Below are 17066 nucleotides of genomic sequence, written 5' to 3'. Positions count from 1 at the left end.
CAATTTACGTTGCATCAATTAAACATTCAGTAAGATTTAATATAAGGTGTTTAAATTTAAACTATACTCGAAATAAAAACGGGCTGTACTAAGGGAAGACACCTGTAAACATCCAGTTCTAAAAATGTACCGCCACATTCCCCGAGGCCATTACCATAATGAATGTGCTAACAGTTTCACAAAGGCATTGTTTCCAAACAACACAAAGGGCCAGGCTCTGTAATCTATGCCAAGCACGAGTGCATACTCTGATCGTACCATGGGTGTCTCTACTACAATGGTTCTCCATAATAGCTCATTATAATGATACATGCCAAGATACAAGGTGTTAAAAGGTACAATGTGGGAACAATGATACATGCCAAGATACAAGGTGTTAAAAGGTACAATGTGGGAACAATGATACATGCCAAGATACAAGGTGTTAAAATGTACAATGTGGGAACAATGATACATGCCAAGATACAAGGTGTTAAAATGTACAATGTGGGAACAATGATACATGCCAAGATACAAGGTGTTAAAAGGTACAATGTGGGAACAATGATACATGCCAAGATACAAGGTGTTAAAAGGTACAATGTGGGAACAATGATACATGCCAAGATACAAGGTGTTAAAAGGTACAATGTGGGAACAATGATACATGCCAAGATACAAGGTGTTAAAAGGTACAATGTGGGAACAATGATACATGCCAAGATACAAGGTGTTAAAAGGTACAATGTGGGAACAATGATACATGCCAAGATACAAGGTGTTAAAAGGTACAATGTGGGAACAATGATACATGCCAAGATACAAGGTGTTAAAAGGTACAATGTGGGAACAATAAATAGTTTAGGATAAATATCATAAATAGCATTCCACTAACATGTAAACATTTATAAAAATTTTGTAAATTTTAACAAAATAACCATTATATTGTGTGACATGCAGTTTAATTAATACAATATTAAAATGATAAGATAGTTTAAGTAAGTTAATAATAATAAATAACATTACACACAAAATCCCTAAGTATCAAATGCAACCCGTTTCACGACTTTCCAAAAGTTTAAACTTGCCTCGCGGCGTGAATAAAAATTGGAACTATTTTTATAAACATCCATAGGGTTAAATATAGGGTATTAACTCATAGAAGAACTGTATATTTGCTTATAAACATGTATATTCTTGGCAGGTAAAATATGAAACATACGTGATTTACACAGAATACTGAAAGCGCCTTCGTGAAGATGATTCCTATATAGGGGCAGGACTAGGGTTACAACCCTCTAGAATAACTATATTGTTGTTTGTAAACTTCCCGCTGTCCTATAAATTTAACATATACGTTCCTCATCACATAAATAGTACTATTTGTTTTAATAAATATAAGAAACCAAGGTTAATTTTTGAAAAATATATACATTATCTCTTAAACAGACTACTGGCATTGGAAATACCTTGTACCAGATGTGAATTATAAAATCAGGAAGAAGCCAGAGTAGTCTTTCCAGACAGACGTAGTATATTTTTATTATTTGGGAAAAAAATAAAAAATATTCACCAGAAGTAGACTGCCTGAAGATGAAATGTATTACCATATTAGACTTTGTACCGTTATTATAGCACATATATTATATTAATTTGGAGCTAATACTTATAAATCAAAACAAATTTTCGGAAATACTTGATTTATTCCGAAATTAAAGTTCACCAAAAAATTAACAAAGTTTACAAACTTTAGATTTGATTTTCTCCAAAACTTCTCACAATCGATCAAATCTAATTTAGAGTCTGATCAAAAAGAATTAAAATTAAAATGAAACTAAAAATGTATACTTCTCTAAAAATGGTTTAAATTAACAAAATAAAATAAAAAGTTTTCTTCTCAAAATACTCAAAAATCGATATAACACAAAACTTGATATTAACTTTACGACCAAAATTTAATTCACAATACTTCCAAAAATTGAATTAAATTCTCAGACTCTGTAAGATGGGAAACTTTAGAAATTTAATTACAACAGTATAAAAATAAAAGATATTAACTAAACGCTGGTACGGGACTTACTACTTTGAAGATTACGGAGGCTGATAGGGAATTAATACGCACTGAAGAAAAATTAAATACTTGAATTAAATTTACACGCGATAAAAGAATTACTCTAAATCCCATACTATAGGGTTAGAGGAAGAGCTGCCGCTTCTCAATAGGACGTGTGCACCTTCTCGTGGAAACTCCAAGACTCTCTGTCTTATTAGGTCCTAAGAAAACTTTAGTACATCTTGTCCATAGTTATTTTTTTGTTACTTTTGTCTAAAATTGGCGATTGCCGTTGAAATAAATAAATAGAACATGCAGATAGCTGTCAGATTCATTTGCCTCACTATCCGGAACTCATTACAGAATCCATTGTTCAGAACAATGATGGCCTTGAACGTATATCCAGTTTAAACCGGTACCACAAACTTAGAAGCACAAACTTAGTGTGATTGGTGTAGACGTTAAGCTTGAGCTGTTTCCAGACCGATACGTGAAAATAACCTATAAACATTAGGTAAGAAACTTTTAAGTTAAAACTCATATGGTCATTGGTTTTCATACATAAGAAAATTGTAGATATTTGTGTAAGCCATGTTTTATGTTTGATTTAAGTTAGTAAATTTTAAAATCTCGCCATTAAAATTTACAGTCGTCTAATTTATTGTCTTTTTGTTCAATTTTCTTTCGAATTGATACCGTAATATAGGTGGAAGTTATTTCAAAAACCAGAAGAATTATAAGGAATAATAAATAAGTATACTTAACTTTCTTATATATTAAAACTGTGATTCGTTCAAAAATCACATTCGATAAATAGGCTAGTGGCAAGTGATGATGTAAACCGTACTGCAATCCGTTGTTGGGTTGGGTAACACGTGTACCCATTCAGGTTGTCACGTTCATTAGTCTGTTGGTATTGCCGTATATGCAATGATTTTAGTCGCGATGTGTTCAATTTATTAGTGCTGTGGAATGTAGTTGGTTACGCCTACACCGTTCTGTTATACATGTGTATACCATCCTATACGCATTTCTTCTTGTGTTGTAATGTGTATAAATTTAAAACTTACTAGCTGTTACCCGCGGCTTCAAACGCAAGTTTTAGAACCGAAGTCCTTATAAAAAGCAATTATGATGTAATGTGATGGGAGTCCTACAAACATTTTAAAACGTAAGTAGGCATACATCGGGTTGATATTATTAAGTTCATGATAAATAGTATCAGAATTTAACTTAATTATTATATCATGTTTGGCACGTGTAGGAGCATTTCTGGTTATAATTAATTATGTACATAACGTCACAGCTGAATCTGCATTTTAATCCCGATCAAGAAAACACAAATCTCGGATCACACAGGTCTCGGAAACTTACTTTGGTCAAAAACCGTATATTTCCAGTCCTTGTCATATATTTCAGGTCTAAGATATTTCCAGTACCATGGTAGAGTTTTCCTTGTTGTTCTGACGAAGAAAATATATATATATATATAATATATATATATATATATATATATATATATATATATTTACATAGGGCCGAGATGCCTATTTCGGTTAAAAAGTGTCTACTTAAGACCGTTTAAATTCACTTACCTACTATGTCACAGGTTAGCTTGTCATATTGTCTCGATTAAAATACTATATGAGTTCGATTATATAGTTCTCGGAAATCTATTTTGGTCATCGTTTGCTAAGACTGAAAAGCATATTACGACCTAGGAGGAAGTCCTACCTACTTCTTATGTACTTCCGGTATAAGGAGGAAATACTTATTAAGGTTATGCAACATTCCAAAATAATCCTTATTAAAGTTTTGCGTTACACATGTTTTTTGGACTGTAGCCAGGGTAATAATGAATCGTTAAGGTATGTTATTATTCACCCTTTGTTTTTCCGTAAACAATTGTTAAAATTTAATATCATAATGTCAAGGAAGCCCGCCAGTTTAAAGTAATCTATGTAAAAACATTCATAACTTTGTTCATTAATATTAGTTTTATAACAGTATTTAATGCATAAGATGATAAATTTATTTCATAACTGGCGCAATCTGGAGTAAAATTTATATATTAATATTTTATTTACTATCTGCATTACACTACTGATCAAGCTCTGTTTACTTATTATTGATAAAATTTAATAATGTAAACAGATGTTTTAAAAAGTTTGTCGAATTATAGCTCTCAAGAGCTGTTTAGTGGCAGTTAAATTTCAATTATGAAACGTTTTTACGTTTCGTTCTTATCATAACATTCGAATTTTTCAATTTGAATTCGACTTTATTTGGTAAAATGAATGTGTTATGGGTGGTTAAAGCATCCTAAGTGTTAATTCAGACCAAATGCTATACCTGTTCAAAATTTCAGCACAATCCGTATAGCAGTTTCTGCGTGATTCGAGGACAAACCTCTCAAACATCCAAATATCCAAACATTCAAACTATTGTATGTATAATATTAGTTGGGATTATCTGTATCTTTTTAATGTTTCATTATGATCAGAGCCCAGATTTATGGATTTAAATTTATTGTAAATTTTTCACTATCTTTTAGACGCAATGGGCATATTCTTCTCAAATTGCATTTAAAGCAATGTTCAGATAGGTCACTAATGGTATTTTGAACTCCTCATCAATTTAAATTTAATTTAGAGAGTTTTTTTTGGGATTCACCAACCATAAAATAAAATAACTTTAAAAGTGCCTTTAAATAACTTAAATTTCACTTGAATATTATAAGACTTTTATTAAAACTTCAAAACTATTCTCGCTAAATTTCTTGTAATCTTAAAATCATTAACTTTTATATTAATTTACTTATGGTGTAATAAATGTTGAGGCTCTATGTTTTTTTTTAAACATTAGTATGGAAACAGGTACATATTATTAGTTAAGAGTTTCAAATGGTAAGCGAATTCCCGTATGTTGTTTAATTTTAATTTTTTTATTTTTCAGATACAAAGGCTAGATCACATGGTTTTAGCTAATAGGTTTTAACAAAGGGCAGTTTCTAAATCTTGGTTGTGTAGAATTAATCTATACACATTTTCAAATGAAAATATTTTTATCAATCTTAAATTGTTTTTATACATGTATAATTTTATCTAAAATTAATTTAAAATATTCGTAATCCTGAAAATAAAGCAATACGTTTGTTTCAATACGAGATGTCAACATCTAAAATTATATTGAATTATTTAACATGTGTATAGAAAACGCGTTTCATCCGCTTGGTATTTTCTCTACTAACACAAAATATGCTGTATTATCAAACCCATTATACCGCAAAGTATGGTCTGAAAATGTTAATAAATGCTTACAAAAGAGAAAAAAATATTTTTTGAAAAACTAAAACTACCAACTTAGTCAAAGTGAATACACTAATAAATGCTATTACCGAATAACCCACAAACCTTGCAGAAGCTTTTGATAATTTAGTGCTAGTTAATCTTCTACTAAAGTTACATTCACAGCGCAACAATAAATGTCAAAGCGTTGCATAATCTATAATGTAGCTTGCGGTAACGAATCTTCATCAACAGTTAACTAATATATCGTGTGTGTATTTTACACATGTGTTAAAGCTCCAATACACATGTAAATTGATAGTAATATATCCCTCTTGTGAACCGTATTCAATGTAAACTAACATAACGTGTATAAGTTTTGCTTATCAAAACCGAGTGTAATTTACATTGATTTAACCTAATTGTATTGTTTATAGCTCTAATTTAGGTTGTTATTTTGAAGATATGAAACCGTTTCCGAATAATCTTACGCTATTAAATAAATAACAAGTATATTATATCATTTTTAGTTTACATTTCACTATTAAATACCAAATCTTACATATTACCCATAAACTGGAATTCTGTTAGTAAATGATTTTTTTCATGCAACACATTTTTAGATCACCATAATGCCTTCATGGTGTACTGAAAATATTTCCGTGACTTAGGTTATATATCGGAATGAGCTTTTACCTACGCTTTTAGGGGCAGCTTAACATGAAAAGATCCTAAAATACATATTTGGAGGACTCCAGGGCATTTTGGTTCAAAATCACTCTTTGAAATCACGCAACAGGTTTAAACTATACCCCAATAACTTTATTTTATTGCGTTCTTTTTATCTTTGCTTTAGTACCGTGATGAGATTATAGCATTTTTAAACCACAAACTCCTGAATGGTGGTTGGTGACATAAGATTGTTCTGAAGGGTTGATAATAATATGTTCATAACAAAATGCAGTTATTATAATTAAATAATAGTATTGTCAATATCATATCTATATTTTCTTAAAAGATAAGTTTAAATGTGTAAAAAAGACTGTATGTTTTATCAAATAGAAAATCACCTAGCTTGAATCAAGATAAATCATTTGTGACTGGTTTTCTCAAGTAGTGAGCATTATTAAGGATTCTTTTGAAATAATCTCTAAAGCAATCAAAACTATTGAGGTCTGATAACACATTATTATAATGGTTTAAACGAGATATAATGGGAATAGACTTTGAAGAAGCACGTAATGCATACCTTGGGGGAAGGTCAAACAATAACTTCTGAGGACGTAAATATAAAATTTAAAAACTGCCATAAGATAGTCACTTTAGTTACTCTTCTAGAATATAAATGTGTATAGGGAAGTTTTATTCTGAGTTAAAAATCACTGGAAGTCAATGCTGGATGTAAGACAATAGAGAATATAAAATAGTAACTGCTTCTAGGTAATTATTTTAAGTTTTATAGTAACAGAATTTTAAATAATGAGTCAACTAACAAATCATGGACACAATGCTATTAATATACAACCAAATTTATTTAAAAAATCTAATTATATCTTTGAATGACGAAGTTCCAAATATGTACTACCTTTGTTCACGTTAACAGACGGTGATTGGGTCACAATGCATGGTGTTGACATTCAATTTAAAGTCAATTTGTGCTATTAACTAGCCTTTGATCATTGCAGTTAATTATTAACCAATTATCTCTAATTAATTAACCGGATTCAGGACATCCTCTGGGAACAATTAAGTAGATAAAGTTATACGATAAAGTTATACGAGGAAGTTACTGTAAGTGATAATGTTAGCTTGACATACATATAACGTACTCGTATATGAATATATGTTTAGTTAAGTTTTAAAATAATAAAGAGTTTCAAAGTTTAACAGATAAGCAATGCATAATTATTTAAGAACATTATTTCTTTGATAGTAAAATCCTTATGCTAGTAGGTACACCAGAAATATGCATAGATATTGATCATTTCAATAAAAACTAGAGGGCGGCGGGTAAGTAATGAACTGCTTCTTTAGTTGTGTTAGTTCTATGTTTGAATTTACGAAAGAAAATAAATATACCACAAATGTATGTACTCACAATTTTTTCTTTAACATATTGCGATTGGCTCACAATACATGGTGCCTACATTCGATTTAAAAACAATTGGTACCATTAAGTAGCCTTTGAACATAGCCACTAATTATCAACCAATTACCTGCAAGTAATTAACCGAATTCCGGTCATAGCCTGAGAAAAACTAGGAAACTAATGTTTAAGTCAGTTAGTTACTGGGAGTAATAGTGATATTAGGAAAAATTATAAAAGATATAAATATATGTTTACGTAAGTTTGGAAATAAAAAAGTTTCAACGTTTAACGGATAAGGAAGCTATAATACATTTAAAAAATATATTTAGTTAGTAGTATGAGTCATATTTTAGTATTTACACTATAAATATACATAAGTATTGATTATTGTATAAAAAAAATTAGAGGGTGGTAGAAAAGTAGTTAACTGCTTTATCAGAACTAAGTCAGTTGTATTTTATTCTAATACGTTTTTATTTACGAAAGAAAATAAATATTTCACAAATAATATGTGTTACCTAACTATACTGAATACGTACCATATATCTATACCGACCTAATAGAGACATATCTGCAGGTTCCAGTGGTACCAACACTACCACATCCCCAAACCAAAATTTTATTTAATACCAACCGATGCTTAACTTCACCCATAAAAAGCAATATAATATTAAGGAACATATATAAAATAATAGTTTATAATTATATGGTGGTATTTAAATATGCTGATATAAATCTAATAAATACTATCTCAATGTTAAAATAGGGTAGCAACTTACAAATATCAGAGTTTACAGTGAAACCTTTTTTCCAATTTCAAACTGAGTCAAATAAACAAAGCTATGTTCATATATTCATGTACGATATAATGAAAAATAAAAATGTCCAGAAATAATAAACTGACAATATTAATGTTTGAAAAAATAACTAAATAATAAAATTGTTCATGTGCTGGCTACAACACATTGGGCTAAATATAAAGAATGGTTATAAGTGAATAATTATTGAGCCTCTTAAAGCGAGACAAATACCAGACAGTAGAGATTTACTCAAAAGTCAATGATTTGAAGTATTTTACTACAGTGTAATGGCAATGTGTGGCTAAGTAGTTTATAAAATCTGTGGCTCAAAAGAATCTAACATTTTTGTTTTATTAATACAAATCTAACTAAAATCTTTTAAAACATTTTCAATTGTTATATATGTTTTACATCATATAATCTTTGTAGTAACTTGAAAAATGTATTTATAGGTTTAAGTAACTGTGAAGTAAAAATTTAGTTGGATCAGGAAAGCACGGACAGAGCTAAGCTAATCAAAAGTAACTTGTTTGCAAATAGCCGTTCCTGAGTAGCGTCAAGTTTTTGTGAAGCGGAATTTCCACCTACAAGTTATTACGAAGGCAATTCAGGTAATTTAATAATTGACTTTCAGAAATAATCTTAACCTCGTAAACACTCGTGTAAAGGTATTTGCTAATATTCGTGTTGATTATTTAAAACGCATGTTACAAATTTGACAATATTTAATTTAAAATTTATCATTTACAAATTTATGATGTAGTAATTATGTTTATAATAAAGTTTTTGATTCCCAAAAATTCATAAAAGTGCATTACATAGCTTTAGAACTAACTAAGGCTGTTAATAGTTGAATTGTTTTAATGTAGCATATACATAAAACCAAAGGAATATAATTTTCCAAACTCTTTAAATGTGGTGTGGGAACCTGAAAATAGTGGATAGAGTTTGGATTTGTGAAATTTAATTATTGGCTAAGCGTTAGCGAAGCTTATTACTCGAAGGGCTGGATAATTGTCATCTGTCTGTGTACCTTCTCACACAATATCGATCTGAACTAGGAAACACCATTTCTATAAGTTCGATGGTGGTGCTTACAACTCCAAATGATTGGCCTGAGATATATTGATTATGTTTAAAACAGTATCTTGGGTAAATATGACAGCATAAAAAAATGGAGAATAAATTTATTTGTAAAACAATCTCAGTAGTAACATATGAACTTTAAACATGTGCCATAGTAAAATATTGTAACTAACAGTTCACAAGATGTACCAATAAACATTTCTCCTGTTGATTTTCAATTGTTCATGAAATACAATTTCCACCTTTACAAGGAGTTCTGTAATGGTGCATTTATATAGGTATAATTTGGATAGGCGTCATTGAAACCTATTCCTTTGTAAGCAGGAACTTAGGTGTATTTCTTTTCTGTATGCTTGTCTGATCTCTTCATAGGTTATATTATGAAATAGGCACGGACATTATATTTTGCGTACAATCTTAACGAAACCTGATACGTAACACGGAGTGACAGTCCTTGTATTAGACAAACACATATGTGTTTATAAAAGTCATGTTAGTTTTCACACTAGCGTCTGACACACTTTCTTTCGTCTAGTTCATGGCACAGACATACAAATATTTCAAAACCACTTTAAACTATATAACTTCACACAAACATTTTTAGATTATTACTCTGAGTTTAATTCTTAGAATACGGTTGACAAAATGGAAGATAAAATTATTATAATAATTATTTTTATTATATTTTATTATACGCTCCAAACAACTATTACTGTGTTGCTTCTTCAACATCCACTTCTTCATCACTCCATTAATCTCTTCTTTATATGTTTCCTCACCTCTGTATACACTACTGTAATTTTCACCTAAATATTATTTTCAATGGTTCACTCGAATACCTTCCGAGTTTCCATTAATTGTCTTGATGTCAATTCCTGAGTAATGACCATCGTTAAAAGATAAGAAAGTCCTATTGCTTGCTCCAATATTTTATTCTAGCGCGTTTGGTGTTTAATAAATAGACTTAAGTTTAATATTGCGTCCTGTCATATATTACGTAACATAAGAAATCATACAATTTTATTAATCTTAACTAAGCCCAAAAGTAACCCAACAGTTTCAAAAACATATATATGTAATATTTCAACATATTTATAAATTAAACGGTCTAATTGTAATAAAAATGTTCATTTAATTGCTGTGATGTATGTATTTGGGATATTAAAGTATGTTTAAGCTTATAATTCATGTGTTCAAGTTTTATTTTACGTAATTTTAAAATTATTTCAGTAGCCATATTATTATTAACATCGATTTTGTGGGCATTTTATACTTTCACATGCTTTCAATGCTGTAACTAGTATGTATGTCCCATATAAAAGACTGGAATTATAAAGTTAATTTCACATAAAAAGGGTTAATAATTTTTTGAAAGATAATCCATATACATAATAACATATAATATCAATCAAAACTTATTTTATATAATTGAAATTTCCTAGCAGGTGTTGGTAAATTTAAAGATAAAACCCTTAAAGAAGTCAAAATTGAAATTACAGGCTGGTTTATATTGGGCGTTAGCTTGAAGTACGTGCTCTAGTAAGAGGTGAAAAGTGGAACAGCTGTGTTTCTACAGCTTGGAGACTAATAACTTGAAACCAATCAGAGAACGAAGGAACATTGACGGTAATTTTATCAGGCGCCTTTTATACAATTTTAGTAAATAGTATCTGATAAAAGCAAAACGAACGTTAATAACTCAATATATTTGATGATATATACTACACAAATGGTCATTTATAAATTATTCCCATACGTACTTTAAACGTGGAACTCTTGTACTCACAGTAATGCTTTTCTAGATTAAGATAAAATAAAAATAATATATATAAATATATATATATATATATACACATTGTAAATAAAAGTCGTTTGACAGGTATTTCGTCTTCCGATCATATGTTTAGTTTGCTTATTTAAACGCATATGTGACAGATACGGCCAAATACAAAATAATTGAATCGGAAAAAGTAAGCGCTCTGTGGTGTAATGGTAGCACATTCACCCGGCAAGTGAGAGATCCGGGTTCAACTCCCGGCGGAGCAAGTACTTTTTGTGATTCAATGTTTATTGTTTATTGAAATTAAATATATATATATATATATATATAAAATTATAAAAAAAATATATATATGTATATAATATATGTATTATGTATAAATATATATATAATTGGACAATCATCTGTTGCTCAGTTCACACCGCGTTGAAACGATGCTTACACAGTTAAATTCTTTTGATGTATTGGGATTTATTGTGTGGAACCATCCTCAATTGAAGGCAATGAAATTGCATTCAAAACCGTGGGTAACTGCTATTCTTGATATAAAACATATGTATTTAAAAGACTTTTGGTATCAATTTGGTCATGTGCAAAGCACTGGAAATTGGAAAACATGACAACAAAGATCCGTTCATACTGGAATGGTAATGGTGGTAACGGTAGTGATATGTTTTTAGCTACCCCCATCCACTACAAACCCCATTGGCGATTCCAGTGAGTGTTTACTCTAGAGCGGCACAGCACTGATGGCGATCTGTAGTTATTTCCAATCGTGATTTGTATTGAACAACCCTATAGTTGTGTATACCACTGTCTTTGATCATATCACATAATGTTTCCTTGATTCATGCAGTTCGCTTCTGATAGTTTCCCACATCTTCTCATTCCAGATGGTCTAGTTTGTTTATATGTGTTCCATGTTGATCTCGTTGGACATGGGACTGTATTTTTCACTGCCAAGAGTTTAGAAACTAATTTCGCCAGGAAAGCCGCACCACTGCGATAGTACAAAGGAACCAGCGATATTTCGGCGACGTGAGGGTACTGGGGATAGAACTCCTACGCCAATGTCGACCGGTGTATACGCTCCCATTTATTTACGTCTCTATAATATCTAGAGGTTATGTGCCGCTACCACTACCGCTGGTACCGCTTGTATGTGAACAGGCGTTTTTATTACTGTCAATATTACATGGTTTAAACTGTGATTATACATTATAATTGCTTAGCTGTTTGTGTTCTACAGGTATATCAGTAAAATAATAAAAACAGGAAAATCAAAAAAACGTAATAAAAGTCATCATGCCGCATGCATATTATTTAATTTGTTAAGCTCTCGGCTTGACTACCTGTTTTTGTTGAAAGAACTTCATAAAATATTTCGAATTAAATTTTTTTATGTTTGGAAATATTACAATTAATTTGTTAATTTTGCTGCTTTTCTGGCAGTCGAAAAATTTATACTTAATTTTAAATGTGTATTCCTTTGTTTATTTCCTTCTATAAAGTTTTTTTTTATGAAATCTTTATTCTATAAATTACATATAGTAGTGCCAGTGTGAGGTTTTAATTTTTATTTTAAACACTATAATCTGGCATTTCTACTTAAACCCAATTTTAAAATATATTGTTCACGGTTTAAGTGTGTGTTGTTCTCACGTTTTAGAACTATTGATTTTAAACACAAATCGCATCTATTTGCTATAAATAGTAAAACAATAAACTGCAATGTCTTGTAACTGTACATTAAAATTATTTAAAAAGTTAAACAATAACTTAGCAGTGGATTGACTGATGTTAAAAAGGAAAAAATAATAATAATATTGAAACGTGATTATTTATAACTATGTCACGTGTCCGGCAATGACAGGTTTTTATGTATAAAGACCATACTAATTGGAATTCATTACATAATCAAGGATAGGAAATTGAATAAAAAGGCGAGTTTATATTTCTCCGTTTATAGTATTACTAAACCTTCACTCAAAAAAACTGGAACATCTACAATGGTAGGATGCTATAGATACCTGTATTAAATTATTGCTTTGTCCTCTGAAGAAATATGGGGTAGTAAGCTATAGACTGCATAGCTTACAAATACGTTAAATATAACATTCATTTAAAATTTTATGATAATCAATGAACTAATACAATGAATTTTTCAAATCCAATCACTCGCGGGGCTCGAATATTTTTTTCATTTCTGTGTATCTGCCCGCAGGAGAGAGACTTGTGAAATGCTGCATACAATCTCAGCAAAGCCTAATGTAGCACAAGTGGTTTGGCGTACTCCTACCAAGTGTATATTAGTAATTTATATGTATATGAAGCATTTTTATTGTGTTAAAGTTTGTAATATACAGACATCATAAAATGGAAACTAATTATCTGCAAGTAAAATAAATTCACTTCCAAGTTTATATTTTCTTTAATCCAATTTATAATATTTTTCATAATATAAAGATGGAAAGGTTTTCAGCCTAAGAAATAAGTATTTTTTCTGCCGCTAATAACCTTAACATAAAACATTTTATTTATTGAATATTTTATTACACAATCACTCTATCCTTCTAGGCATATAAGCTGGAATGCAACTAAAAGAAATGTGAGTAATATATTAATAATTAATTCAACAATTGTATGACATGCGTGTAGATTCCGCCTAAAACTAATGTTGTATTATAACTGATAAAATTCAAAATAAAATTGAAGATTTTTACAAGAAACTAACGAACTATTCATTCATCCAGTGCATGAGCTAAAACTTTAGACGTGTAAATACGGACAAAATATTTTGTTACCGAGATTGTGAACATAAGCATTGAAACAAAGCGTTCGTTTCAGGCGGCACCGACTTTTTTACAAAGAAAAGAATTTTGTTACAATACTTTTAACTAGGTTGTATCTATTTTAATAATTAATGCGTGTACAAATACATTCTAATATTATTATAAATTTGAAAGTGCCTTAGTTTATTTCTTTTGCTTTCATGCGTAATGAATGTAACTGTTTGCATTGAACTTTTAAATGGATATACTTACGGTCCCTTATGGCCTATTCTTATTTCGAAAATCCCGTCAAACTACTCGTAAGCTCCACTGGTACAATACTGACATATAAATTGAAATAGCTAGTCAAATGTATTATATTATAAATGTTCTATCTAAACATGTATATATGACAGCGCCACTATATGTGACGTTCATGCCGTTTTTAGATTTCAGCAATCATTTACCACAGAAAACGTCTTAAGCCATAAGGTGGTCAAAATTGGCTCCGAAGACTCCCCGACTGTGCTTTTGAACTTAAATAACAATTCCTTCTCGAAATGATCAAAAATATTCTTTTGTATGTAAAGAAGCAAACACTGAACTATTGTCATTGTTAATGTACTTTTATATCTTTATTTTTTTAACTATTAAATATAAAAACAAAGTAACTATCTGAAATCCTTTTTACTTGTCCTTTGATAGACGTAGTCTTCTCTGATCTGTGATATATCTATTCTTGATCGGGAAATAAATCAAAACCAACTATGGAACAAAAATACTAAGAACAAAGTAAATGTCAATGCCAATAAATATACACTATTAAACTCAATATTGGCGTCGAAAAGAAAATTGACCCGAACCAGAAGTATTCATATAGTTGAAAACTCTACGAAATTGCGTGCGAAACTGCTAGTGTTTAGTTTCCATTACATTTACAATTTTATTATTTCATTAAGTTAAATCAATGAGCGAGCGAGAGAGAGAATCAGCTGACCGTGTCTAATTTTATCACGGTCAATCCACATCGCTGCGCCCCTCAGCCGACAGTCAGTGGGGTTGCTCATCTCTTCCCGGTATGGTTGTCTCGACCTACCTCTGTCATTTTACTCCTGGTTATACCTTGTTAATCCTTTATGTTCCCTGTTGTACGTGCTAAACCCTGGGCCACGACTGGTCCCCTGAACGTTTAAAAGTAATTATTTAACATAATTTATTGATGCATTTCATTACTATATCTCTCGCTTTATATTTTACTCTTCAGGAAGCCGGGACCCGGATGCCTCTCTTTCTTAAACTCGACAGCTGGTACTGTTATGAATAGTTGGTAAATTGTATCTATGTGTATGTTCGTATGTGTTATGCATTCACGTAAGGATTACTGGATCGTTTATACTGAAATTGAACACAAACATTCTTAGGATGACCGGCTAACATATAGACCTATTGCTATTATAAAATCTCTCTGAGATACGCTCAATGTTCTCTAAAGTAATGAAAACTAAAAAAGAAATGCATTAAAATTGTATTAATTGAAAGAGCTTTTTAATGTAAGTCATTGTTTTCAACAGCTTCACAATCCTAAACATGTGGTCTTTAAACTTAAATCTAGAATATCACTAATCTCTGGAGTTTTTAAATTCATTTAAAAGGAATATATCTATGTGTTCCTGTTTTTTAAAGAAAACAGTAATTGTGGAGTCATGGGTAACTGCTAGTAATTTAAAAATATTTAAATAAAATATAAATAACCATTTCTTTTGTTTTAGAACGTGTTATAATGTCTGAAAACAGTTATGGGCATTTAACTGTAGTTAATTTAGTTAAAAATGTTTTCTTAGTTGGAGATACTTGATGTTTATTGCCCTGGTAGGGCATTATTAACAGTTCAGTTCAGGCAGCCGAACGGTAAACAGCTGGCGCCACGTCGCTCCACATACCGTTTTACAATAAGCAATTAAAGTACTCTTATCTTTAAACAACTATACTATTTAGCATTTAAAAGTGTGTAGTATCATTAGAAGGTAAATTATGCCATCGATCTGCGGTGTCTGTAACGATCAGTGTAACAGAGACGGAAGTGAGGTTATGTGTGCTGGAGTTTGCGAAGCATTATTTCATAACAAGTGCATTAAAGGAGATTTAGAGGGGAAGAAGCTTAGATCCAACAGAGACTGGAAGTGAAAAGGGTGCAGAGGTTCTACTAACCAAACTAACGTGAGTACAACCATAGATAATGATTTAATAAAGAGGCTTACTGAAGAAATCTCCAATGTTAGGTTAGAAATGAATGACCTTCGCACATCAGTGCAGTTCATGTCGGACAAAATCGACTCCTCAAATAAATTAATGCATGATATTAAACAAGAAATGAGTACACTCAGGAAAGAAAATGAAGAACTTAGGCTTAAAAATCATAACCTAACCTCTGATGTACGTAACCTGAGGGAGAGAGTACGGGCGCTGGAACAGTACACGCGAAAAAATAACCTAGAAATAAGTGGGGTACCAGAAACTCCTAATGAAGACACAATATGCCTTCTAAAGGACATTGCTAAAATTATTGGAGTTGAAGTAGATGTAACCCACTTAAATGCTGCACACCGTATTCCTTCCTTCAATAAGCGTCAACCACCACCCATAATTGTACAGTTCCAACAAAGAATAATAAAAGATATGTGGTTAAAGAAATTCAAGGAAACACGAAACCTAAGTGCCAAGCAAGTAAACCCCGCATATCCAGACCAACGAGTATACATCAGTGACCACCTTTCTCCGGAAAACAAGCAATTTCTAACAAAGCTAAAGGCAAAATGCAGTGAAGTGGGCTACAAGTTCGCATGGACCAGAGATGGTAAATTCTTTGTGAGAAAGGATGAAGGGGACAAATGTCAAAAAATTGATACTGTTGAGGACCTTGAGAAGTTGAAATAAACTACTAGGCCTGTCAATTTACAATTTTCATGTAAGTTTATTTTATGTTATGAAACATATTTTCTGTTTTAAATAACTAGATCCCTAGAATAACATTTTCTAAATAATATAAATGACATCAGAGAATTTGCAAGTAAGCCTTGATTCCTTTTTCTCTTCTACTGTTAGTGATGGTTATATCAATCTGATCCATGTCAATATAAGAAGTCTTAGAAGAAATTTCAATAGTTTTCTAGCAGAGATTCATTGTGTCAAAAATAATGTTCATTTCATTGTATTGAGTGAGG

The 17066-nt window shown here is 30.8% G+C and overlaps 1 protein-coding gene across 1 annotated transcript; it reads left to right on the top strand.

Moving 5' to 3' along the window:
- Nucleotides 1–16131: 16131 nt before the first annotated feature.
- LOC124356018 lies at nucleotides 16132–16779 on the top strand. Its single transcript, XM_046807164.1, has one exon. It carries the CDS (start codon nucleotides 16132–16134, stop codon nucleotides 16777–16779), a length of 648 nt encoding a protein of 215 aa, XP_046663120.1.
- Nucleotides 16780–17066: the final 287 nt, after the last annotated feature.

This window comes from Homalodisca vitripennis, chromosome 2 (genome assembly GCF_021130785.1).
Source record: "Homalodisca vitripennis isolate AUS2020 chromosome 2, UT_GWSS_2.1, whole genome shotgun sequence".
Taxonomy (NCBI): Eukaryota; Metazoa; Arthropoda; class Insecta; order Hemiptera; family Cicadellidae; genus Homalodisca; species Homalodisca vitripennis.
This window is presented reverse-complemented; position numbering and strand designations above follow the sequence as displayed.